Below are 27,499 nucleotides of genomic sequence, written 5' to 3'. Positions count from 1 at the left end.
AAAAACAGCAGTGCAGCTCCAGGCTCCAGAGAAATACTCAAAAGAATAGCTGGGCTCCATTGCAGAAGGTGAGCTCCACTGTGGAAGCAGGCAGCTTTATTATAAATGACAGTTATGGCTGGAGAGAGTGAGCCATCTTCAGAAGAACCTGGCCTCTCCCGGGCCCGTGTGCAGCGGAAGAGGAGTAGCAGCAGCTGAGATATTTCCTTGAAGATACAGTGTGACAGAGTGGGTCATCGAGGCATCTCACATTCTCAGTCTCACAAACACACATGGAAATTAAGGAGCCCAGGAGTTTCAGGATTGACAAGCTAATCCATGCAGAGCCCCCATCTAACCCCTCTGAGCCTGAGCCTGCTTTAGAGGAACATTCGAGTTACTTTTCACTGTGGAACTCGGCGGTTTTCTTTTTGCGGCTTTCCCAAGCAAAACATACACGTTAAACATAATAGTAGCAGTTAATACCACGGAGAAAGACACAATGAAGACAAGTGGTTTGAATGAACAATAAATGTATTCTGGATCATTTTCCAAATGAAGCAGATTCGCCAGTCAGGCTTCAACCCAAATAAGTAAACAGTACATAAAGAAGCAATGTCTGAATACAACATGGAATGGAAAGTGAGAGAGAATGCGAGAGTGCAGGGGAGAGAGAAAGACAAGATTAAGATTTATGTACAAATACATACAAAATCAAATCAATTCTTTCCCCCACACACATGGGAAGGTATACTGGCAAAAGAAAAGAAAGCCGAAAACAGAACAGGCGTGTGTACGTACAGAAACTAAGAGCACACGTGGGTTGGTTTCTCTATAAACAGGTTTGTCAGTCTCTTGCACACATCTTGCTTGCGTGAAATGCGTAATACAGTACAGTGATGATGTTGGTTTGGTTAAGATTATTCCTTGAGCACTGTGTGGACTGTTGGCAGGAGAGGTCGAGCTGGGGGGTGGAGCTCATAAGAGCAGGCAGCCACTTCGCTTCTTGCGCTTACGGACCTGCAGCGCCGCTCTGGTGGCCATCTCGAACACCTCCCGGACACCCTCTTTAGTCTTAGCAGAGCACTCCAGATAGCCGAATGCACTGATCCTGTTAGCCATGTCTCTGCCTTCCTCTGGCTTTACTGGCTCCTGGAAAGGAAAACACACACACGCAGACGCACCTTTTATGAACTCCTGTTTTTAAGGCCTCACGTCAACTGTCATGATAGTAACACCATTCTAAGCTTAACAACTTTGGGGAAAGCACAGTTTTCATACTTTTATGGTCATGTTCCTTGCCCCAGATTATGCAACAACCCCAGTGTCACTATTGTTTTATTTCCTATTCCACAAATTTACTGATTCTGCGCACACACATATACACACTTTATATGCAAGTCACAAAGATTTACAGTATATATGGTAATTGTAATACATAGTACACATGTACTATAGTTATTTGTACTATATAGTCTTAACTCTCACACACACAAACAGCATGATGCAACTCTTCAGATGTCAGAAGTCTTCCTTTAACAGGAAACAGCTGTACTTCCTAAAGTGGGCGTTAAAGCGGGAAGTGTCTCAGGGTCCGCTTCCTCAAAGCGGAAGAGAACAAATGGCATCTGCCATTACTCAGGACATGCACACTGCTATCGTCATGACCACACGACACACACACACACACACACACACACACACACACACACACACATACCCACACCCACCCACACACCCACACACCCACCTAGCCTCCCCATGTGTACCTGTTTCATTTTGGCTAGCTCTCTGCGAGTGTGTTCATCATTGCGAAGGTCTTTCTTATTCCCCACCAGGATAATGGGAACGTTAGGACAGAAATGCTTCACCTCTGGTGTCCACTTCTCCGGAATATTCTCTGCATGGGAGCACATCACACACAAAATGGATCAGAACCACAGCTCACATGTCTTACTGAACTCCTGCACACTGCTCAGAGCTATGCTCAAAGACAAGGAAAACAATTCCATCTTATCATGTTATGCTCTGAAATTCTTACTGTTTTTGCTTTAACATTTAAACATTTTTTTAAAAGTGCTCACAGAAGAAAGGGTTTGGCGCTCTGGTGTTCAGAGCAACTGTCTTAAGGTGAAAGTACCTAAACTGTCCGGACTGTCTATGGAAAAACACATGAGAATGACGTCTGTGTCAGGATAGGACAACGGCCTCAGCCTATCATAGTCCTCCTGGCCCGCTGTGTCCCATAGCGCCAGCTCAACCTGAGAGCAAGAGAGCAAGGAGGGGGAAAAAAACCCACCACGTAAATAAATACCACACCTTGATGCCCCATAGAGTTAGTGTAAGTGTGATGGGAACTTGTCAGCTGAAGGTCCTTTGCTTGGCCCTGCTGAGTGGCCTCCATTCCAGCAGGCACCAATATGGAGAAGGAAATGAAGACATATTTCAACTGGTTCACCTCCCACCGCTGATGAGACTTCCGTCTGAAATGTCCCCCTTAAGAAACTTTGTACTCCACCAGAATTTTCAATCATCTCTCTCTCTCTCATACACACACACACACACCCACACACACACACACACACACACACACACACACACACACACACAGACACACAGACACAGACAACATTAAAACCACCTGCCTAATATTGGTTAGGTCCAGTTTGTGCTGCCAAAACAACTCTGACCCACTGAGGGATCCTATGACATCTGACACCAGATCCTTTAAGTCATGCAAGTTGCGAGGTGGAGCCTTGAGCACTTCCCACAGATACTCAGTCATACCGAGATCTGGGCAATTTGGAGGCCAAGACAACACCACCTTCCACATGATGCAAAACAAAACATGATTCGACAGGCTAGAAAACCGTCTTCCACTGCTCTACGGTCCAGTTCTGATGCTTGCGGGCCCATGGTAGGCGCTTTCAGCAGTGGACTGGGGTCACCGTGGGCACTGTGGCCAGTCTGCGGCTACACATGCCCATACACTGTCTGTTGTGACACCTTTCCTTAATAGGCAGCATAACTTTTTCAGCAATTTGTGTTAGTGTAGCTCTTCTGTGGGATCAGACCAGACGGACTAGCCTTCGCTACTCACATGCATCAGTGAGCCTTGGGCACCCCTTCCTTGCACCACATTGGTTAGGCACAGACTACTGCAAACTGGCTACACGCCTCAGGACCTGCCGTTTTGGAGATGCTCTGACCCAGTTGTCTAGCCATCACAATCTGGCTCTTGTCAAAGTCACTCACATCCTTATGCAGGTCCATTTTTCCTGCTACCAACACATCAATTTCAAGAAATGACTGTTCACTTGCAGCTTAATATATCCCAGCCCTTAACAGGTGCCACTGTAATGAGATAATCAATGTTATTCACTTCACCTGTCAGTGGTTTAATGTTGGGGCTGAGTGTGCATGCGCATATTTGCTTATGTATATTATATTAATACATACAGTACTATGCAAAACTATGGCCACACAAGAAAATTCTGTGTAAAGCTATTTATCAGGGCAGTAAGGGTTTATTTACTCAAAAACCACAAAAGCCCTACAGTGCATTCGACCACACTGCCTTTTTTCTGCTGTTTGTTTTTCTCACTAAACGATTCCACACAGCTGCGGTTGAGCATGAGGCTCTAACCTGCCCTGCGTGCCACAGACCATCTGCACATCTCAGCTGTCTCACAGTGACACCTCGAGGAGATGTGCAGCTAGTTAATCGCCCAAGATTTGGTAAAACAGAAAAATCTATTATATTTAATGCAAATAAACATTAATACAATGCCGTTTTATTTGGTGTGTGTGCGGAAATGTTCACTCAGTGCCCAAATGGCTGGATGATGGCTCAGTACACAAGTAGGCGCACACAGCAACAACAATGTGCATGGTAGAGAGACGATCATGGTGATGATCTGAGGACAGCGATCACAGAGCTCATCTGCTTCTAATGCTTCATGACAGCGAGACAAGCCACATCTGCGCGGCCGAGTCCAGTAAACCTCACGTGGAATTCTGCCCATTTTCCTGCCACAAAAATAAACAAAATGATTAAAAACTGTGATCTCGGGAACTGACCGTGCAGGACTCGGTCACCCCTGGCCTACAAGATCGCCCCACTGGAGAGAAGCCACAAAGGAGCTGTAACCCTCTCCGTTCTAAAGCCATCGGCGAGGTCGCGCCGTGCAGACTTACAAATGGTACAAAACCATTTTAAAAAGGTATAGGTTGACCAACAGCCTACCCTTTAAGAAAGATTAGTGCCCTACACCCAGCACAGAAGGCTGATTAACAGTGAAATTTCCAGGACTCAGTAAGCTCAGAACTCATCGCAGGTCATCACATGATAAACTAGTCGGTAATCTTTATTGAACAAAATCAGCCAAGTTGTTGGAACGGTGAGGGTTACTTGCCATGCAAATCAATTTCCTCAGAAGCTGAACCAATATACCACAAATCTCTCCCATGGCTGCATCTCCAGAGAGGAGGCAGCTCTGAGCCATATGGAAGGACATGATGTGAATGAAGAGGAGTTGGGTATATTTTTGGAGGATCTTATGCAATGTGGCAATAGTGTGAGTCACAGTGCTGCATTCAGAAGAATTGGGTCTGCATGTGTTTGCAGGGGTTGAGCAGGAGACCCCCCCTAGGACCCTTAACCGTTTACCTGAAGCTGGCAGAATTCTCTGAGGGCTGACGAAATTCATGCCATTCTTATGTGGTGCAAAAAAAGATCCAAAACAATGCATTTCCTACTCTTAAGGTCTAGCTGGTCGGTCGGACCCAGCTCATGCCACGTTTACAGATGTTTATATTAGTTACATTAGTGGACCATCATACCAGTTACCGTGCACTGAAGATTCAACAGGGCCACTTAACCTCCCATAAATATCAGTTCTCTAAGCAAGTATACACAGAGTTATTAAACAGTGTTGCAGTACAAATTTACACCCACTGCCCTAGTGTGATCTTCAGCCAGACAGCCAGCCCACTGACCATCTGACGCAGTTCTTTGGCGTTTTCAAGTTCTACTTCCCAAGTCTCACAACTAACCCTTCCATTGGCTAATCAAGGTGCCAATCGACAAGAGACAGTGGGTGGACCTTTTGCACCTGGGCTGCTGACTCAGTGCTAATGGAAGCAATGGGAAACTAATAAATCCATTATTTAGGCCATGCTGAGAGTTTATACAGAGAGAGAATGATTCAAAATTGTAATGCATGCATGTTTGGGGAAAAGAAAACAGGGAAAAATGGATCTGTAAAATGTAAATGCAAAACGTATATAGCAGCTGAAATGAACCAGAGTAGAATACATTTTGTATAAATGCAAAATCTGTAAAGCCTGCCTTAATAGCATCTCCAAGTATTCATCCAGCGCCACAATAACAGACCTGACAATCTCGCCATCAGTGGAAACCCGCATCCTTTAAGCAGGTGGACAGCTTGCAGCTGTGAGCTACGTTTGCCTCCGAATCATCCCAGTACAACGAATAGCTCATTCTGCTTTTTGTTCCTTCTTTATGAGGGTGTACATTAAGTTGTTTGTTAATCAGTATCGCAATATTGACCTCTGCAAATGGCCTACTGGAATCATGGAAGGATGCATTATGCAAATGAGCTTCCAAACACAGCAATGTTTCTTCTTGAGCATCCTGACCAATCGCATAGCAGATGGACATTCTCTGGGCGCTCGGATGAGTCATTGCATTCACGTGATGCATTAAGTGTAACTGTGAAAATAATGCAGGCCAACTTAATCTTATTACATTAACACCACTGTTGCAACAGCAAAATGTTACAATATAATCACAATAAAATATTTTTCTCCATGGCATGCAGCCTTAATTCCTTTTAAAACCATTAAACAAAGATATAAATGTGTGGTGCATTTACAGGAATCAGCTGCACCATATCATGAGATAAAACACTAGAGACTGACACTTTGCCGCCTGACCAAAGCGGGCACCGAATGGGCGAGGCAGAGCCGGCCGTGCGTGCTCGGCTCGAACAGCACGGACCGCCCAGACTTTAGAAAGCCACGCCGCTCCCGGACCGGACATTACCAGTCAGCGGGCTGGAACTGGGCTTGGGGACTCTGATTACATGATGATGCCTTTTGTGTTGGAGGCGGTGTGGCTGCAGCCTTCGTGACATGGTTGAGCTTAATGCTGAGCACACTGTGACCGTGCCATCGTGGTGCAAAACCCAGCAGTCCTGTTCCAGAGAACGAGCGAGTGATGTCCCCGGAGCACATTGACATTCACCTAACGGCGCTCACACGGGACGCGGGCATTACATTTACATTTATTTATGCGTTTGGCAGATGTCCTTATCCAGAGTGACTTACAATTTCAATCATGTTGCAGCGGTAGGCGAATGTGTTTGCTCAAGGATTCTTACTGGTATAGTATGGTGCACTTGCCCAGATGAACCCCAGTCCACCGTGGGAGAGGCAGTGTTCTTAGCCTCTACGCTGTACCACAGGGCTTAGTACAGTCATCTACAGCCCATTGGGCGAGACACAGCACAGCCAGAATCACACCTACCCACTCACCCATGCACACTCTGCTCCACACCCTTTTAATTTCTGGAGGTTGTTAATGGTGCTGCTTGAAGGCCGGGGGGTTAGATTCGCTACGTCTTATCAGTCTTTCTTTACTAATATAATTAAGTACTGAATTGGTTCTGAATGAATTCAGGAATATAGTTGCAAGCCCTTTCCAGCCCTCCTCAGTGGTGGTAGCTTGACGACGTTCAGCTAGAGAAGACGAAGAGGAGGAGTGGGACGTTGCTCACCTGCTTGCCGTCCACCTCGATGTCGGCGATGTAGTTCTCGAACACCGTTGGCACATAGACCTCAGGGAACTGGTCTTTACTGAAGACAATAAGCAAGCAGGTCTTCCCGCATGCACCATCCCCGACAATCACCAGCTTCTTACGGATTGCTGCCATCACTGCAGAGAAACACAGAGAGGGACACGCACGTCAAAACGGCTCACCGGGTCGCCCGCGTGGAAGCAGGGAAAAACATCCCATGAAAGGTTCTGGGTAAGCCCAACAGGGGGCGCTCCTCAGCTCAAGGTGGGGGGGTGTCAGCCTCACTCTGGGCCTGACCTCGTTCAGGAGCAGCAAGGCAGTTACTTTCAGGCCACAGAGCAATTTAAATAAATAAATAAATAAATAAATAAAGATAGCTAGATAGATAAAAAAAAGAGAACGAGAGCGAGAGAGCGCAAGAGCGCACGCGAGAACGAGGCAAGCCTACTTCCACGCGCCCCAGAGAGGGTGACGAACAGAGGGAGCGGACGCTACTTCACGGCCCCTCCCTCTTCCCCGTCTCTTCCTGCAGTGTGCACATGGAAAAACAAGGACACCATGGCCTGGAAACATCTCTGCCAGAACAGCACACACACGCGCACGCACCCCTCAACCTTAAAACAGTTCAGACTCTAGCAGACTTTCGTAAGGATACGTACTTTCAGGATAACGCGGTCACTTTGCTTCCCTACTTAAAGAAAACTCCGCCAGCTCAGAAAACCTTCCGGAAGCGTGTCCAGCCTTTTCCCGGCCCAGGTCCACACTTCCGTGCCGAAGTCTGTCTGTGCGTTTGGCCCGGTGAGCCAGGGCCGGCTGCAGAACTACACCAATGGCAAGCTAAAGGACAGGAAGCCGACAGCAGCGTGCACTGCTGGTAGAGGCACCAAGGGGAGGACAGCAGCACAGTGCACATCAGTCACCACACCTGGAAGAACGGCATCAATCAGAGGCGGCCGAGTGGAGCCCCCTCCACACACATCTCTCTCAACAGCCCTGCCCGGACCAGGGCCTGTCAGAGTGGGTTTGCAGTGTAAGCGCACATGCCCATGAGGAATGCCACACACACACCCCAAAATCAATGAAGGACTCCCACAAGTGAACAATAATAGAGACAGGGGACGAGACTGCGGGATGCTTTTCTGAGGGTCTGCCAAAGGTCAGTAAAGATCTATAACCGCCCACCCAATGAACGCATGAAAACACACACACACACACACACACACGAATCTAAGGGTACAGCAGCCAGCCTTCACAGACTCAGTGAAGCACAGTGGAGGACGCAGAGGGTGATTAGGTTTGGAATAGAGCTACTGAGTACCCAGCTAAGGAGTCAGGAAAGATCTCGACTACATCTCCACAACAGCTCCAGAGGTCTCAAACACGTGGCCACAGCAGCTCAGAAGTATAAAAGAGAAGCACGCTGAGGGAACGCAGGCCTAAAGCAGGTCAGAGCCAACACTCTCTCCCTCTCCCCCCTTCTGGGTGAGTGTGTGTGGGAAAATGATAGCGCTGACAGCGTCCCAGTTTCATGCACACATTCATCACACTGTCACTCTGGTACACGAAGGTCTTGGATTCCGCCCGGGCTCTGGACGCTGCAACGCACTGCTGCCTTTTAAGCCACCCGCGGAGGTTTCTCGCAGCCCGTGCTCCAACGGGCTCCAATCGCGCTGACCGCAGAACAGCTGAGACAGGAACAGCTCACGAACGCCCTTCCGCTCTGACCTCGTTTCTACGCCCACAAGCAGATGAAACAATAGACTGTGTTTGAGGGGTTTACTACGGCCTAAACTTCAAATCTATGTCCCAAACGTAGGCTTTAATTCATGGGAAGAAAAAAAAAAAAATCATCATCATCATCATGGGTAATAAAATAGTAACTCTAAAAACTAAGTGGAAGATGCACGTGTTTGGAACATCTCAGGTGTTCACTAGCAGGACCAGCATGTGGAGCTGGGGGCAAAACAGTCATGAGGCCCAAAGTGATGAGTCCCAAACCCGGCAAGGCGGAGAGGAAATCAGGAATGAGCTCACTTCCTGTGTTGAGCACTCCTTTCCTGTGTCCAGCCAAAGGTCTGAGAGTGACTCAGAAATGGCTCGTCACCTCAGCAGACTCCACCTGTGTAGAGCTTCATTTACAGTTGCTGATAACATTTGAAATGGCACATGAAACCGGCTGGTCAGCTAATAAGAACAGAATGTTATACAAAATATATGGACATTCCCCATCTGGCCAACAGACAGACAGACACACACACACACACACACACACACACACACACACACACACACACACACACACACACACACACACACACACACACACACACACACACACACACACACACACACACACACACACACACACAGACGCTTAGGTGAAAAGTTGGCAAGCACAATGAGAGACAGAGACAGAGACGCAGAGAGAGAGATCTGACTGTGAATGGACCATGGGCAGAAATGATCCTGTCAGGATAAAGAATGGACTTCTTCATGAGGAATCAAAGGGGAGCAGCTTCAGAATGACCTCCAAACTGTAGCAGTCTCACATAAACAGAAGTGAGGAAAAAAGGGCAACTAAGCTGCTTTCCCCTGAACTCATGATGCTTACATCCTCCTTTATAGGGGCGGGACGGGACTGCCGATATATTGCCATAATATGTTCAAAAGTATTGATGGCAAAGGGATTTGCAAATTGCCATAGAGAATGCGAGAGAACACTGCTAAACATGAGCCACAGTAACACTGTAATCAGACAAATCTAATTATCTAAGGAAATAGATATCAGAAGCACCATGGTAGCACTGCAGGTAGTTCAACAGTGTCTTAGGAGAATAGTGTCTCAAACAAAGCTAAAGCTTATAGCAGCCTGTGATGCAAGAAAACACCACTCTACTGTGAACCTGCATCCTGTTATTTTGGCCAGGCCTAACGGGTCTAGAGGTGCTTTAGCTGGGTAGGCAAGTTTAATCTCCAGCCATTACACAACTAAGATTTTGTTAATGCCTTAAATATTGGAGCTTCCGAACATGTACAGGAAATAGCTATTGCATCACAGCACAGTCAACTGACTCTCCTATTCAGCACAGCATCCTTAAGAACTACGGGAGCTCAGGAGACCACTGTATCCACGTTTAACCAAATGACAACAGTCCCATTTCTGTCTGCACGCGGTTGCTACAACACGCAGAAAACTCTCCAGTATGCCAAACAGCTCGGCTTTTAGCCCGAGCTGTCCACGCGACAGCCGGGAAGTCTGCTTTGTGGCCTGAGGGTAGGAGCCTGGGGCTGTCGGGACAGGGGCCAGGCAACAGGACGGGCGGGACCATCCCAGGGCTCTGGGCTCCCCCTGCGAAGCAAAACAAGCCACTTCCTGAGCCCAGGAGGGGTGGCTGGCAGCGGCCGCGATTACGAGGGCTTCCACACGGAAGCAACAGAAGGGCTGGGCTGAAATCTGGCTCCGCTCTTCCCAAACACACGGGCCGGTCTGCTGCCAAAGCCCAGAGACCCCACCCACAAAACCACTGCCGCTCTCCACAGACTCAAGCACTGAGCAGGAATGGCCAAGAATCAACAGAAAGAGTCGAATGGCGAATAGGAAAGAGGGAGTTTCATTAGGACCGATCAGAACCTGTGATAATTGGTTAGAGCCTGATTGTGGAATTGAATGTAAATTAGAGAAAATTAATGAGAGGGTTTGATCGCAGTGTTGTGAGAATTCCCACCAGGGACTGGGCAGTAATTGAGTCCAGGCCTGGTAGTACGCAGGCCGCTCGGCAGCAGAGCGTCCTGTTCGGCCCAAACGCAAGCTTTACTGTCACGGTGTGCACTGGAGCAGCAAAGAGAAGGCTAGAGGCTTTAAACTCCTGCAGCTGACCTTGAAGTGTTCGAGCCAGGAGTGAGAATACTGCTGAAGAGCAGAGGGCGGGGGCGGAGCCACAGCAGACGTCCTATCAGATGAGTCCCCGTTTCCTCCCCTCCTCATTCCTCCCTGTAGCACTGGCTCTATTTGTCAGCCTAATCACTAATTATATTTTCCCCCATTTCTGAACCAGCCCAACAGTCTTATCTATGCAAATGGGAAATGATTGTCTATATGAACCTGAAAGCATATTATTAGGATCTTGCAGAGCTTGCAGGTTATAACCTGGCTTCTTCTGAGATGCAGTCTCAATTACCACCCCAGTGCTAGTCCCTACACACACACACACACACACACACACACACACAGAAAATGACTCCTCTGAAGGACAGTCACTTCCCTTATGCATCCCAGGGCAGAGGACCCATGAGCAAGAGCTATAGACATCCAGAGTGTCTGGTACAGGACCTGCAGGGCACCATGTTCATTCTGGATGTTTGCAGGAGACGTGGGGATCAGGGAGCTGGGCCTGCTCTGCCTGGATGTGACAGCACCGCCTGAAGAGCGAATTCTGCGTGCCTGGATCTAGCCGGCTGCGAAACAGGTGATGTCAGGCATCTCCAAAAAGACAGTCGCCCAAACCAGCACGCTCAGATTTCCACCCTCCCGGTTCCCCATAGATCGACATCTCCATCAAGATCCACACTGCACTAAATGTTTGCTCCAAGAAAGCCAGAAAACTAACGTTGGCTTCCGCAGGCCTGACAGGTTTTTTGGATGAACTGAGCTCCAAAACGTCTCTTTCTCATTTGGAAACCTCAGTTGAGTGTCAATTTTGTACAACCTGCTGTAGGCAATTAGTATTTAATGAGCTTTAAGTATTTATTTAATGAGGAGAGGCTACCCCATCAGTTCTGAGCTAATCTTTTGGCTTGGCTAGGATAATGACTCTCAGAGCTCATCAGGGAGCAGGAAAGAGCCCCCTGCTTCATCGCACATCGATAAGAACTTTAAACTAATGCAATCGGCTAGAACCGTCAGAACCAAGACCGTGACAGACTTCGAGGGCGCAGCTGTAATGTATTTACATTTAAACTCACTGCCTTAACATTTTTCCATACAGGACGTAAGCAGGACATAAAACAGGACCGGAACCATAACTAGGACTGTGCTGCAACGCCCGATTTAATCAGGGCCAAGCGCACAGGCACACCGCTAGGCCATGCGGTACTAACCAAAGTGAAGCGGGACACGGCTGTCTGGGAGAGTCTGAGGAACTACACGGCCGCCTGCCGTGAGCGCTCTTAATCTGTCAGCCAGTGAGGAGTAGGATCACACGGTGGAAACAAGAGCACTCTGGAGAGGAGACACAACACCACCGTTCCCCATTTAGCGCCTCATCTAAACGAGTTTAGTGCGCAGCTACACCCGCAGCCCTCCACTGCCGGCAAGAGTTCCTCAGAAAATGTAATTGGGAGTCACTCGTCTTGTCCCGTCTTGCACCGCATGCTCTCCGTGGCGTGGGAGGACGCCGTGCTGGCAATACGGCGACGGGGAGCGGGCGCTTCGGAAAGTTTGCGATAGTTTGGCGTTCCGTGGCGGCGGGTCACCAGGAGGCGTGAAAGGCCACCAACACACAAAGCGAAGAGGCACTTGTCTCGAGCACGTCTCTCTCTCTCTCTCTCTCGTTAGGTAATGGAAGGCACGTCACAAGGCACACTGGTCCAAGCGCTCAGAGGCTGGACAAGGCCCATAATTACCATGTTTCACTTCTGCAAGAGGATCAGAAATGAGAGCATAAGAGAAAAAGCAAAAAAAACTTCCTACTGCTCTCTGCCACTGCGAAACACAAATTCACCTCAGCTTAAATCACACCGCAGCTAAACCAAACGCAAGGAAACGTGAGCATCCCAGGATGCTCACGCCACACGCGGGGCTCACTTGTAGAACTGAGGCACAGCTCCAGTTGCTCTGGCTTGTATTTCTGATAATTAAACATTACCAAAGTTTGGAGATTTAATAGATTATTGAGTGACATGAGGCTGGCAAGCTTCAAGGGAGGGGGAACCCCTCCAAATGTCTAACTCCACATCAACTTCACCAAAAGCCTTTTCACATAATCGCTCAAACTCTGAAAGTCATCTTACATTTTGGCATAAAATAAGCTTATGCTTTTCCAGCTGAAAACCTTGACAGATTTCACAGTCTGCTGCACTATTCTGTGAGAAATCCAGAGAGCAGCCAAGACACCTAAGTGCATATTCCACAAGAAAAGAGCGATACAGTGTTCGTTAAGAGGCCTGCTTCCTGTTCTTTGCCACCCACACGTTGACAGGTGTCTCCTAACGTAATTATTGTGAAGTGGGCAATTATGAGCTTATTACATAGTTCTATATGCCTTGTTTTATGTTTGGGTGTCTTTGTTTATTCCGCTCGGACACTGCACAGAGAAGCCCAGACCTGTTCTATTTCCTGATCTAATACATTTCCATTAGCAGTTAAGCAGGTAAGAATTTGGTAGAAAACTGTTCTTCCTACTTCAATGCAATGGCAACATTTGCCTGAAGCCTGAAGCGCATGCAGAAAATATGACAGAAAATATGGTAATTTCTTGAAGAAATTAAAATTACTTGATGTAACTGGTAAAACATGCAAATGCATATGGGTACAAAAGGTTTGTCAATAAATTGCTACTCAACCGTTTAAAGCCGATTTTAAAGTTAATCAAGTATCTTGTACAAGTTGCCTTTTGCAACACATTCATTTCACGAATATCAAAATGAGATTGAAACATGGTGAATCATGACATTATTCACCAATTTACCAGTGTTATTTTTTCAACCGCATGTCTGTGTGTGTGTAAAAGAGTAAGTGATTCACTGAGAGGGATGCGTGGGTTCCCATTCAGGTCTCAGACAAACCAAAGCCAGTCTACAGAGTGATGAGACTCTGGGGACAGAACACACTGTCATTCTGTGCTCACTGTGCAGACACGAAGTACTAACCCAAAGTTCCCTCAGAAACAGATCCTTCCAAAAGGTCTGAAAAACAGAATGGCCACAGTTCTGCACTCCACCAAGAGTGTTTAATTATCAGATGAACTTTTATTTCTTATAACCATAATGACCCTTTTCATACATTTGAAAATGAGACTTCAAAGGAAAAGTCAAGAAACTCTTGAAAAGTAAGATGATGCTACTTCTGTGTCTAAATGGACATCCTGATGCTTAATAGACATAAATAGGTGACAAATTAAAACAAAAGAACTCAAAGTACAATAGAAACAAAGCACTTGAACAAAAGCCTTCTCCACTTACACTCAGACATGTTCATTCATTCATTCACATATTGTAATGCTTTATTGGTAACCATATGTTCATAAAAGTCTAATTTCAACAATATTACAATTCCCACTTGATAAATCCATGGCTAGTAATCTCACGTGGGCACTAAACAAACATAAATAAATAAATAAATATTAATATATATATATATATATATATAAATAAATATTAATATATATATATATATATATATATATATAAATAAATATTAATATATATATATATATATATATATATATATATATATATATATATATATATATATAATGCCCATTCTCTGGCCATATTCCTGGATTTAGGCAAAACACACACATAACCATAAAACAAAGACAATTATTGTTCTGGGTGTGAATTAGCCTTGGGCCAATAAACAACAGCAAGTTTATGGCTTTGCTCCTTTCCATCATATAAAACTGCCATGCTTTGGACCTTTTAAATGGCTTTGCCTGCATTCAACCATTCCTCTTGTATTCACAGTCTAATCTATAGTGCAATCAAAATTGTGTGAACCAATTGTGATGTTAAAAACTTTAAAACAGTAATGACTGGGGAACTGCAGATGAATAAAAACACGCGTTTTCCCTTTAAATTGTAGCACTGCCTTATTCCAGAAATTCTCCCTTGCTCTCCCACTGGGATTCAGCAAATGATCACACATGTATACAATCCAGCAGTGCAACAATACACATCTTCAGGTTTGTTATTTTTGAGTCATACTAAATTTCAATATTTTAAATTCCACAGCTGCTTTAAGTCATATTACATTACACAGCTTCTAGCATTTTTTGTTCCTTCGGTTTTTTGTGTTGTGTGAATATAAAACAGAAATGTGAATAGGGGGAAAAAGAAACCTTCTCAGCTCTAGCTGAAAATAGCAGACCTTCTAATAGCAGACCTGCGGAGCTCTGGGAAATGCTGTCCATAGTTACTCAGGGCAGCGGTTACCCTTATACGCCAGGCGTTAAACACATCACACGATACACAGGTCAAGCATCCGTATCCACCCTCAATCCTACTTCTTACACTGCTCCTGTTCAAGGTCAATGTGGTGGTCACACAGTGCTTAGATCTGCAAGCCCCTATTAAACTATAACTTAACCCTTGGCATTTATTTATTTCATACAGAATTAGACTGATTAGTTTTATCTAAATAAATACAGACTGCATCCGTTTTGCTAATTAACCTAATATTACCTATATAGTTCATTAGTTATATTCCTGCATATTTATTAGACATTCATTGCAGAACTAATGTGAATATATTGATAAACTGGGCCTCCAGCAATGCAAGAGTTCTCTTAGGCAGACAAGGCGAAAACGTATTTTAATTTAACTTAATTTCAAGGTTTATTTCACATTCCTGGTAAGGATAATTGAAATAAATAATTAAAAACAAATACAAATCTAAACATATTTTTATTACATATTTTTATTAATTAGGTACCTTTGATGAATCATTTTAATTATGCATTTTTACTTTTCATTTGATTTAATGTCACATAATATAAGTAATTAATGAATAAATAATTTAGATCAAAACCCCAACCACAGTTCAAAACTCATGAGTAAACAGTATACAGTTCGAGGGACAGGACACACGTGCCGGAACAGAGTGCAGGCACAGCGTGCCAGGCGTGCTTGCTAACTTGCTGTTTTGTGAAAACTATGACAGGGGAAAGAGGTGTTCAGGGGCTGCTTCACCTGTCTAAGAGGAAATACAGAGTATGCGGGTCCGTTTTTTGCTGTTGGTTTTTATTTCTTGCTGATGAAATGATTTCAGTGACATACATATACATTATACACACACAATAATATTTTATATATATATATATATATATATATATATATATATAAAAAAAATTCATATATATTTATTGTGTGTGTATATATTCCTGTAGGGATGTGATGAACTAAAAAAATGTTATCATCGGGGATCACAATCACAATATAATTTTTTGTTATCACAGCCTTGTTACAACATACTGGAAATGTGTAAGAAGCTCGCTCGCTCGCTCGCTCTCTCTCCCTGTGTGTGTGTGTGTGTGTGTGTGTGTGTGTGTGTGTGTGTGTATGTATGTATGTATGTATGTATGTATGTATATGTGTGTATACACACACACGCACACATTTTATATATATACACACATTTTATATATATACACACACACACACACACACACACGGAGAGAGAGAGAGCGAGCAAGCGAGCTTCTTACAGATTTCCAGTATGTTGTAACAAGGCTGTGATAACAAAAAATTATATTGTGATTTTGATCCCCGATGATAACATTTTTTTTAGTTCATCACATCCCTACAGGAAAATATGATCGTGACCCCTGTCTGAGAGTTTTGCCAATATCTTCATGACTAGAGAGAAAGTAGTCATGTTGAAGACCCACATTTATAGCAAACACAGAAGCCCCTATTAGACAACAAGCAGCTCCCTGATAATAAAATCAACCCATAAAAGGAGAAGCACCCTAGTTCCTTCCCATCCTCCTGGTTACTGGCAAAGGCACTCAGTACAGAAATGACATTCACTGCATTCAGTCTTCAGTGCTGAGATACATTTCCCCCTATATCAGTACTAATCTCATCACACTGACTTGAAGACAACAGATTTCATAAGTCTGTTAGTGGCTTTCTCTCACCCCTCTTTCCCAACCTCTCCGTTTCTCTCTCTCTCTCTGCCTCTCCCTCTCTCCCCAACCTTCACTTTAAATCCTATTAATTACTGGCAACTAATGCTTAATACATTCTGTGTGGATTCTTTGCAGATTGTTTTGCCGTGACGATCACTCAAGCCGGTCTTTTGCACGCAGGCTGATTTCAAACACAGGTCTTTCATGTGGATACATTTGTTTTTGTTTGTTTTAAAGTTGGCCTGAAGAGGGTTCTGCCGGTCGTTATCATCGCAGTGGCAGCGCTGCCTTTCAGTTCATCCCTCAGAAGAGTCGTCCCTGGTCCCAACCTCAAATCCAAAAACCAAAGGACAAGGGGAAATCAAACACGCCAGCGTCTTATCAGTATTCTACGACGACGTGCAGAGACCCCTACCCCAGCAGCGTGAGAGACGGAGGCGGGCCTGGGAGACTGAAGGCCGTGGAATGTTTCTGATGTGCAGATATGTCAGCACACTGGTCATGCAGAGCAAGGCTGGAATGCTTTAGTGCTGCTGTAATGCCCCTGTTCGTGCAGTCCAAATGGGCGCATGTGTGCGAGAATGCATGCGTGTGCTAATGAGGAAGTCTGACGGTCATGTGCATCAGATAAGTGGTGCCGATTTGTTCCACTGAAAACATGAAATATTATTTCTTCCATATACCTGAGACTTGCATCAAATCCAGCTATGTCCGAGAGCACTCACTGGGTAAACTCAAAGCTCTAGAAACCAGGACATTTTTCAGTTACTTTAACCTTTGAGTCTTGACTTTTATGCAGCACTGAAGTAATGCCATTAGAGTACTTTTAACGCATCGTGACCGTCAAAGGTCTGAACACAACACGGCAATAAAAAGCATCAAGTCTGCAAGCTCAAGTTTCAAAAATTGACTCGGTGCATCCAACAAGGTGCAGACTTCAACTGCCATATTTAAGGAATTATTTCCTGAAGGAAAACAAACAACAACCCACCCCCCCCCCCAAAAAACCAGTAGCGTTTTTTTCGATACATAGTAGGAGTGGGACTATATGTGTCTATGTATATATGTTTTGGATGTGAGGGGTTTGGGGGATGGGAGCATAAGTTGAAAGGAATGTCTCCCTAGATGCGGCTCACCACAACCCACCCAGGAAAACCACACACGCACACCACAGCTCGCTCATGCACACGCTCATGCACACGCTCATGCACACGCTCATGCACACGCTCATGCACACGCTCATGCACACGCTCATGCACACGCTCATGCACACAGTCACTTTTCTGATGTCCTTATGACTTTGTTACCATCATGAGCTTAGGGAATGAAAGGCAGTTATCTCAAACACACATGGCTAAGCAAAATTACATAACTTTTTGAAGACAGTAAACATGCACGCTTACATAACATATGTGTGTATACATGTACACACTCATTATGTGAAGTGAGCTGGTCTAACAGCTGTGCTGTTGTCCATTAAAGCTTTTTATGCATCTAATGATTTTAAAAGCACCCCACAGTTGTTGGGAGCACATGGTATGGATAAAGATGAGAAAGTTCAGCTGCTCACCCAAAACAGTGTACAGTGCAGCCTTAGCACTGTTACTTCAGTGCCTGCGCCCTCTGTGTATGCAGAATATGTATAAGAAAGAAAGTAGGAATATGTGAGTGGCAACCTGCTTGAGTGACTGCCTGGAGTTGTATGGAACAACAACAACAAGTTTGTTTTCCAAATTTTTAGTTGCTTATCCTTAAATTCCTCATCTCTGTGATACAAAGCACATGTTGATAAGGAGCTAAACTTCCACCAATTAAAACTACTAAAGCTATAGTAAGTTAGAACACAGCTATCCACGTTTCATTTTCATCAAATAACTATGGCAGGTATAGAAAAAGACCATCACCCATCCTGCTACGCTATTCCCCTCCCATCACAGAGCTCCTTAAGGGTCAGGAGTCCCCCTCATTTGTCATTCGGGTACGAGATGCCCAATGGTCCCCCTCCCCCCAATTTTTCCCTGTCAAAGTATACAGAGCACCACCTCACAGCCTGGCAGGCTGCCCGGGTGCTCGATGACACCGCGCAGGCAATGGTTCGGAACCACGCTGTGGCAAGCATTGCATTAGTCGTCCTGGGCGAGGAATTGGGGGGGGGGGGGGGGGGTTGTTTCACTCCATCGAGTGACCCCCTCTATTAACATGGTGTTCAGTCCCTCTATGAAATGAGCGAATCTGCTGCAACTGTGGCAAAAATAAAAGCCCAACAAAAGTAGGCAAGCCTGGTTTTGCTGGACTACAGTGGACTGCATAGCATCCGTCATACAAGTGTCAACGGCAACAACAGAGAGGCAGCTATTCATTTAGGGGCCATGTGATATAACCTTGAGACGTAATGTAGACTCTTGGTCAATGTCCTGCGTTTACAAAAGAGGTGCTGTGGCATAAAATGTGGCATCTATTATGTCTCACGCATCGTTTTATGTGTGCCTGCCTAACAAAAAAGACACAGGGCTTCTTCTCAGAGAACTATAGAAATCCGATACGCTCTTTGGCTTTGTATCTTTGTTTTTAACTCACTGGGCGAGGTTCCTAAAACTCAAGGTCTACGTTTATCTAGACCCATTCAAGTAACTTAGCATGTAACTTAACATAAACCCGTTTGTCTTGCCAATCAGTTGCTGAGCTGGGTTTCTGGCGTTAATAAGCACACATGATGAATATAAAATATTACTCGATGTGATCTCAGACTTTCAGGGAACGTGTGACTATACCAACCACTTTGTCCTTTCTTGAGCCTTAAGAAGGGTTTTGGTACAATGAGGATGATGTATACAAAGATGAACAACGAGACGCTTGTGAAAAAGGTTTTCACCATAAATTGTTTCGCTTCGTTTCACCAGCAGCTTGTGTTTCTTTTAACTACCTATAAAGTGGTATTTATAGACATTTCTAGGGTTTTGGATCATAAAATGCTTTAAATGTATCATTCATCAGTACAGCAATATATTTTTAAGCACTTGACAGGTTTGAGATGTGTCCATCGCCAATACAAAGAACACTGTAGATTTCAGTAGCCGTATCTTATTCTTTCAGCTGAATTAAGAAACCTTGAAGAGGTTGCTAAGAAGGCTTGAACGAAACACTTGAAGGAAGCCATATAGCTACAAAGACATTCATACCTCCCTGCACACCTTCACATCAGTGATTCCAATACCATTTCAAACAAAGACCCACATGATAACATAAGGTTGCCTAATGCTCTTCTATCACCAAATGATGCACCGCTGGGGTCATTTGTGAATGAACGCAGCAGAGGCATGCGCATCACTACATTTTCCTGCTATCGCTCAGTATTTGCTATCTACCGTTAGTCTGAAATGTGGCTAATTAGATTCCTCAAGCATGCACGTTTAACATGAGGACAGAGTCAGTCGGATAGTGAGTGAAAACGTCTCATTTAGGCAGATTGTCTCGGTGGTCCGGCTACAGTCCACACCATGGTTACAGGCGTGGCCTTGTGACACTTGTCAGAAAGATTTTTAGTTTTCATAATGGCAGCTCGTGCCACAGGCGTTTCTTTAATTTCTATTGGATGAGAACTAAAGCACCCAAACTAAAATTACCTAAAGCAATGCAACGGGTTCCTATGTCCTTGCAAGAAAAGTCAGTGACGGCTTAACTAAAAAGAAAAAACAAACGAACAAAACCAAAAAAAATAAATAAAAAAATGGCACTTGCCCATTTCTTCGCTTACGTTTTTGCACAAGCAGAAACATTTTCCTTGGTGACGATGCCTCAGTGTGCGCAAGCACCATTAGGCAGTGCGGAGGAGCAGCAGGAGCATGGGCAGACAGTCCTCCTCATCGTCACAGCACTGGTGTACACACACTGCCGTGACTCAAAACCAGAGACGAGAAGCCTGAGGATTCCAGCAGCGCCGTGCCAAGTGTGGCCCCACCAGCCCTCCGGAATGCTGAACGGAATGCAGCCTCAGAGTACGTGATCGAGAAAGGTGAGCGCTTTAAAGGAACAGCTCTGGGAAAAATCTCATTCTGGTACTCGGACATACGCTACTGTGACCTATAAAAACGGACAACAAGGAATGACAAAATCGCAACTAATGTTTGTGGCGTTAGTGCCATCTCTCATTCAGAGCCTGGAGTAGATTTACCTGTCAAAAATGGGGAGACCTGAATTGGGTTTTTAGTGTACATGCTGGATTTAGCCTACAGTAATATTATGTGAGGAGACAGTTATATATAGGTACAGTTATATTTTAATCAATTTCTTTAGCTGTGTCTACTTCACAAATGTAGCATTCGCTCCTTTGCGGTGTTAACCTTAGATATGTTAGACGGGTAGTTCCCAAAGACATCGTCAGCACTTTTATTATCAGAGAAGAAAAACACCTTAGTTATTCTACAGCCTATTCATTAAAAAAGTCCTATTCATTAAAATAATAAAAATAAAAATAAAAAGTTCGATGCATCAACTCGGATGAATCGCGTTCCTTTAACTGATGTTGCTTGGCTAATCACTAAACATTGCATAGATTAAATGTTTAAATTGTGTTGGTGTTTCATTGATACTTTCATTGATATTATAATTTTAAAAAGCATTCCTGTACTAATATGGTGAGGTTTTTGTACCTCTGAATTCAGTTTTCTACAAAAGTACTGTAAACTGGCAATCGCTGTGCTGTCTAGCTTGTCAGTCATGCTAGATTGTCAGACTATTGGTGCTTTCCATTTCACCTGCTACTCAATACATCCTGTTAAACTGAAAAACAACAGAAAGAGCAAGCTCTCGATGTGCAGTAGTTACAGCTTCATTCACTGCAATCTTGCAAAAACCTAAAAGTTTCACTTAGACAGGCTGCAAATGTATTGAGAAAGGTAGTCTTTTGTGTAAAGATTTTCTACTTTGTGCCTCACTTCTTACACAAACAATGTCAGGAGCACTTTTAAAAGACGCTGAAGTAAAATTCAATGTCAGCCTTATATTAGTCATCCATCATACTGCTCTCAAATGTCAGTTTGCATGATGCTAACAGTTTTCCTTTACTAGTAAGCTACATTAGCTTTGTAGCTTTAAAACAAAACAATCTAAATTTAGACAAGAAAAATGTCCTGACGGATCAACCATTTCTCTCTCTTCGATCTAGGACTTCATTTACCAGATGCTTCTTGATGAAAAGATCTTGCAGTCAAAAAAAACTAATGTTAAAAAACCAAGGGAAAAGCTCTGGCTAATAATGTAAAACAACTGCTAGTTTGGGAAGAACAAATTTACAGGCAACCCTCATGAAGCTAAACCTCCGGGAGTACACTAGCCAAGTCAAGGTAGATCCTGAAGATACATTCACCACACGACATAGCAGAAGCACAGAGAGCTAAAATCCCCTCAGATTAGTCACCCCCAGACCTCTCCCTTAGAGACAGCAAGAGAGGCAGCTGGAGATGTGCCAGGGAGCGCTGGAGCTCTGCTCTAAAGCTAGGAATGAAAAAACAAAAAAAAACACTAAACGTATTTTAATACTCAACATTTTCAAATAAAGTAAATGAACAAGTCCTCTCACTGAACGATCGGAAAAAGGAAGACAGGCAACGCTGGAAGTACAGTACTCCTGAGAGCACTCTTCCGAATTCCAGTCTGTGCCTTGCATTCCCAGCACAGCGGATCTGCAGCATTGCAATGAGAGACCTAGTCGCTCCACTGTTCCCAGCACAGCGGATCTGCAGCATTGCAATGAGAGACCTGGTCGCTCTACTGTTCCCAGCACAGCAAGTCACTAAAATCTTTACCTAGGGTGTAATTGCCCGCAGTGAGAGAACATAACAGCAGGGCTGAAATCGAGAACCTCCATGCGACACGTCATTATTTATTTTCGTGGAACAGTTAGTATGTTCATGCTACAAAAATGACAAATCTAGTGTCACTTAAAAACATGGTTGCCATAAGACATTTGCCAAAAAAAGTGTATATATACTTAGTAGACTATTTCAAGCCCATTATACACCACAGAAAGGGAAAAAACAACATTCTTACATCAGTTCTGGATGTGTCCAAGAATTAGAAAGGCAAGAAATCCCCACATTCTCTACATATGTATCAACTGAATTCAAATTAGTCTAGTTTGTTAAAATATAAACATGTCAGCTAACATTAGCTAGTTCTTTAACCAACGGATTAACTATCATACAGGCATATTGTAGTCATTAATTGCATTTCAGAATTATGGAATTTAACCACATAATTCATAGTGCTATTCTTAAACATGAGACAGTAGGTAAAAGTATGCAATTTCTGATATTGTTGTAATAATAGCTATACTAGCCATAAGTTTTTAATTTCACATTAATAAAAACAACCCCAGGAACTCCAAACCTGCTCCAATCCAAACAAGAACCTAAAATTCCCTTTTCACTTCCATCATTGATTCTGCTTTGAATGGGAGAGCGATTGAAATGCTTTAGTTACTTCTGAAGAAATGTTGTCAAGACGTAAGGACATTAGCTGCAAACGGAAATCAGTCCATCAAACTGATACAATGTTCATGATGGATTTGCTCTTGGACTGAGCAGACACTAAAACATTTAGATGACAGTCAAATGAGCTGTCTGATGCCATAGACAGCTAAGTGTAAATCCTATATGCATGCATGTGCATGCACTAGATATATAGATAAATATATGCACTAGCAGCTGTTTTAACACTAAAGTTTCAGTAGAGTTTCTTTCCCCACACCACTTCCTTGACCCTCTCCACCAATGTCGTTCTCTTTTTTACATGATGAAGTTGCCATCACAGAGGTAATGGACTGAAGCCCTTAGGCAGAACAATAAAACACCGAGATGGGCACATGAGACATTGGCCTGATTCACATTTAAAGAATAGGATGACCCTAATCCATTCCCTCGCTCTCTCAGACAGCACACAGCCAGGAAATCACGGAGGACAATGAAAACTTGTGTTCTTGGAATGCAACCATGCTTCACTGCCACTGTCGAATTTTGGCTTTACGTGAATAGCAAATCGAAAGGCATTACAGGGAAGTAGACAAAGCCCTATCATTTAAAATGACAAATGCACATCCCTGCAACATTGATTTTCCCAAAATGGAAGTGGCTAGGGGAATTGAGGGAGGGTTTCAGCTTTCTAAAAGGGAACTGGGCCAAAACGTGAGTTTGGACTGTAGGCCAAGTAGCCTGCGTGGAGTTCACTGCCTGAAATGCAAAATGTACCGGCGCACTTTTGCACGTTGAATACAGAACGGAAGTCAGCGGCACTGCAACTGAGCCTAATGTCCTGCAACGACCAGGTGTTAATCTCTCCACAGCATGGGCCCTATAGTGGGACACTTTACTCTTATCCTGCTGCTGCTGTTGGCGCTTCTGGGACTCAGGTTTACCCTGCATCTCAGAGAGAAAAGGATGGCAATGTAGGATCAGCTGCTGCTGGCCATGTGACATGGCTTTAGAATCCCTCCCCGTTCTCCCTACATCACCATCAGCAGGAGGTTGCCTGCCATTATTAGCTCTCGTCCGTTACCCATTGCTGAGCCTGATATAGCAATCAACCCCACTACCCCAAAAAGATAGACTTGCACCCAGACACCACAGAGATGTCAGTGTGGGATCCAATGTTAAGAACCCTCCCTCCAGTGTCTCTCTCTCTCCGTCACACACACATACAACGATTTTAAGGCACAAACATCCTAAAAAGGCTCCCTGAAGCAGTATCATCCATTAGACACTATTTTTGGGCAGGATTCAAGGAAGACAATCTCCACATGCTTGAGCTCTGGAGCTGGATTTGAAATAAAAGTAGCAGTGTGCTGTGTAAATGCCTGGTCTAGGAGAGGATTTATTACTCTACAACTTGCTGATAATGGAGCCAAACCTGACCTGTGGACATGAACTGACCGTTTATTCTTTTACGGCCGGCCGGCCGCCCCCCCACACACGAGCGCGCAGCAAAAAAAATATTTAAAAAATGTAAAGTGTATGTGTGTGTGTGTGTATTTGTTTATGCTCGGACAAAGGCACTTGGGATGAATAGTCTGATCTTTTTGACACGTCACCTCGGACGTCTCGGGATATGCCACAATTACAGAGTGAAAACACATCAATGCCTGTTTGTCACTACTGATTAATCATAACATTACTCAAAACAATCAACTTTAATGGTCAAGTCATGCAGGCTTGGTGGGAGAAGACACAGACATTGCACACACTGCACCCCAGGGGTAAGAGTCAGTAGCTTATTCAGTCCACAATTTGCTCTGATTACCACCACACTGAAAAAGTGCAACTGAACTTGCAACTGAAATGACTGGGAACTTTGAGCAATATGCCTGTCAAAAGAGACCATAATCCTGCAGCCCCTTGATTCAGCGAAGAAGACAAAAAGGAAGTCAGACCAAAGCAATTGAACAGTGCCCACACATGACACCATTATGATGTGCTACAGGTCCTGCATTCATTTGTTGCACTGGATGAAATGGATTAAATCAATATGCATTTCAGTCAGTTGATGCCACACTCTCAGTGATTTAAGTGCCAGCTTCCACAAACTGACAATACCGTTGCACTTGAGTGTGACATAAACCGAAGGAAGATGGGTGCGCCAAAGAAAAAATGACACTCAAAACAACAGACACCCCCTGCAGAGCCACTTGAAGCAATCTAGCCTGAAAAATCGCTGAGTCAGCAGTGCCACTTTGCTCAGAGATAGAATTTTAGCTGATTTTGATTTCTTTCACCAGTTGCAGGACAGGCAAAGAAAATTACAGATAGCACAAAAAGGAAAGAGACAGTGAATCACTCTGAATAGTGTAATATCAACAGGATGCAGTGGACACAACTGGCTGGGGGTTAGGAACATAGCTAAAAACATTTTACTACCCACATCACATAGTATTTATGGATCAATTTTACGCAGAAATGCAGTGGTGTTCTTTATCAGATACTTTTTCATTTTAATATTTGAAACTATTGTGACATCTTGGGGGTCACACTGCGACCACTTCACTGATTGCCATCAAAAGCATTTTTTTTTTTTTAGGACAAACATCATGCAGAAGTAAGAGCAACACGATGCTAAAAGGTAGCCTCTGTCACGTGACTGCAGTAGCTTCCAACTAGGGACTTCCTTCATTGGACCTGAATACAGTTATTATGAGTCACTGGAAGATGGCAAGAATGAACAGTTTGTCAATCCTAGCTAAAATGAGATATTTACTGTGCGGTTGCACATCAGTTACAGCTCTAATGCCCAGCTTTGACAGCAATGCTCAAAGTCACAGCCAAGCAGTACTAGCTGAAAGACATTCCCTCATCAGGTGGAGTATTATTCATGTGTTTAGTCTTCCAAACCTACAGAACACCATGAGCAATTGCTGAGTAGTGTGTGTGGCGACCTTATTTCGAAACCACAGATTTTCTAGTTGAGAATTTAGGCCACAAAGCAGACTGCCTCGTCGACCCACAGAGATCGAAAGGGTAAAAAAACAACAAAAAACTGTTGCATTCCAACAGGAACTGGTTCTTTAAACTTAACAGCCAACATCACTGTACTTCCAGTTAAACAAGCTCTCACATAATCAATTACTTTGTTGATATAGACCAGGCCTGCGATACTAAAACTTACTTAGGGTATAGTTTAGTTTAACACCTATAAAAATATGTAGAAGCAAGTTCAGTATGGCTCATCATACTAACCTGGTTCCTCAGCTAAATAAATATATTATCGTATTATTATTATTATTATTATTAATAACTCAACTTCTGCCTGCCTACGTCATTTTCGGAAACGTCACTTAGCTCAAACTTTTACGCAACAGTCCGCCGACGGCCGACTGCACCTACAGTCCAGGTACAACGTTCAAGTGCATAGGAACTACGATCTTTCCACAACGTGTCACTACAGAACTGGACGTCCGTCGGACATAAAGGCAGTTAATGTGGCACTGGAGCTATGCGGTCATTTTCACGGTGTGCTCTCCAAGACGGAAATGAGCGCATTAGGAAGCCTCTCCCGTTTCCAGTGTTTTTTTTTTTTTTTCCCCTCATTGATCCGCAAAGAGCGTTATGCCGTTTACTCATGAAAACAGGTGGTAGTTGATTCAAACACATCGCAACTTTGGGCGACGTTTCTGTTTCGGCGGTACCCATTAACTAAACGTTTTATATTACGAAAGAGCGATGCGGGTCTTTAAGGAGCAGTTGATCTACAAACAAGACGCGGAACACGAGCCACCACCTACTTTTCCCCATGGCAAAGTGCGAGCTCTGGAAAGATTGTACTTGTTCCTTAGCCTACGCCTAAATCTAGGCAGAAAAAACTGTATTAATCAAAAGATTATACATGACCGTCATTTACGTTTGCCTTACCTCTTTCCAAAGTTGATTCTTAAATCTGTATTCCGTATTTTGCCTTTTTGCCCCGCCAGCCTTTGGCGCAGTGTGTTCAAACGTGTATGCTGAGGACCGAAGTGCCGAGCGCCGGACCCTCCCACACGGCGAGCACAGCCTGCTAGAGAGATTTGCGCCCGGCGTCTATTGGTTCGGAGGGAGGTGCCGCCGTTCAAATCGCACGGATCTCCTCCCTCCCACGGTTGAAACGGAATGACATCATTGGCACAAGTGGAACTGTGAACGAGCACCGGTAGGGGGATCTGGATATGTGTGCCACGGGCGGACAAAAAGTTAATTGGCAACTCCTGATTAGAATAAACCACAAATGGATGTCATACAGAATTATTTGTCTTGGCCTTGTTGATATGAACTACTGATTTGTGTTTTTCAGGGCTGCCCTATAGTTTATATGGCTCATATGCGGCATTACTAT

General features: G+C 44.2%; 1 protein-coding gene across 2 annotated transcripts; it reads right to left on the bottom strand.

Moving 5' to 3' along the window:
* Nucleotides 1-495: 495 nt before the first annotated feature.
* Nucleotides 496-27,182, bottom strand: rhocb (ras homolog family member Cb). Of its 2 annotated transcripts, XM_027001364.3 has the most exons (5): nucleotides 27,043-27,182; nucleotides 6,780-6,937; nucleotides 2,120-2,240; nucleotides 1,749-1,879; nucleotides 496-1,131 (listed from the first exon to the last, which is right to left on the bottom strand). In XM_027001364.3, the coding sequence occupies exons 2-5, from the start codon at nucleotides 6,933-6,935 to the stop codon at nucleotides 958-960; spliced, it is 582 nt and encodes a 193-aa protein (XP_026857165.1). In that variant the 5' UTR covers nucleotides 6,936-6,937; nucleotides 27,043-27,182; the 3' UTR covers nucleotides 496-957. The 2 variants fall into 2 exon arrangements, with proteins under 2 accessions (XP_026857165.1, XP_081563666.1); XM_081707540.1 differs by lacking the exons at nucleotides 1,749-1,879; nucleotides 2,120-2,240.
* Between the last annotated feature and the right edge of the window lie 317 nt (nucleotides 27,183-27,499).

This window comes from Electrophorus electricus, chromosome 25 (genome assembly GCF_041902795.1).
Source record: "Electrophorus electricus isolate QZ-2024a chromosome 25, ASM4190279v1, whole genome shotgun sequence".
Lineage (NCBI taxonomy): Eukaryota > Metazoa > Chordata > Actinopteri > Gymnotiformes > Gymnotidae > Electrophorus > Electrophorus electricus.
The sequence above is the reverse complement of the archived record's forward strand: the minus strand, read 5'-3'. Positions and strand labels throughout refer to the sequence as shown.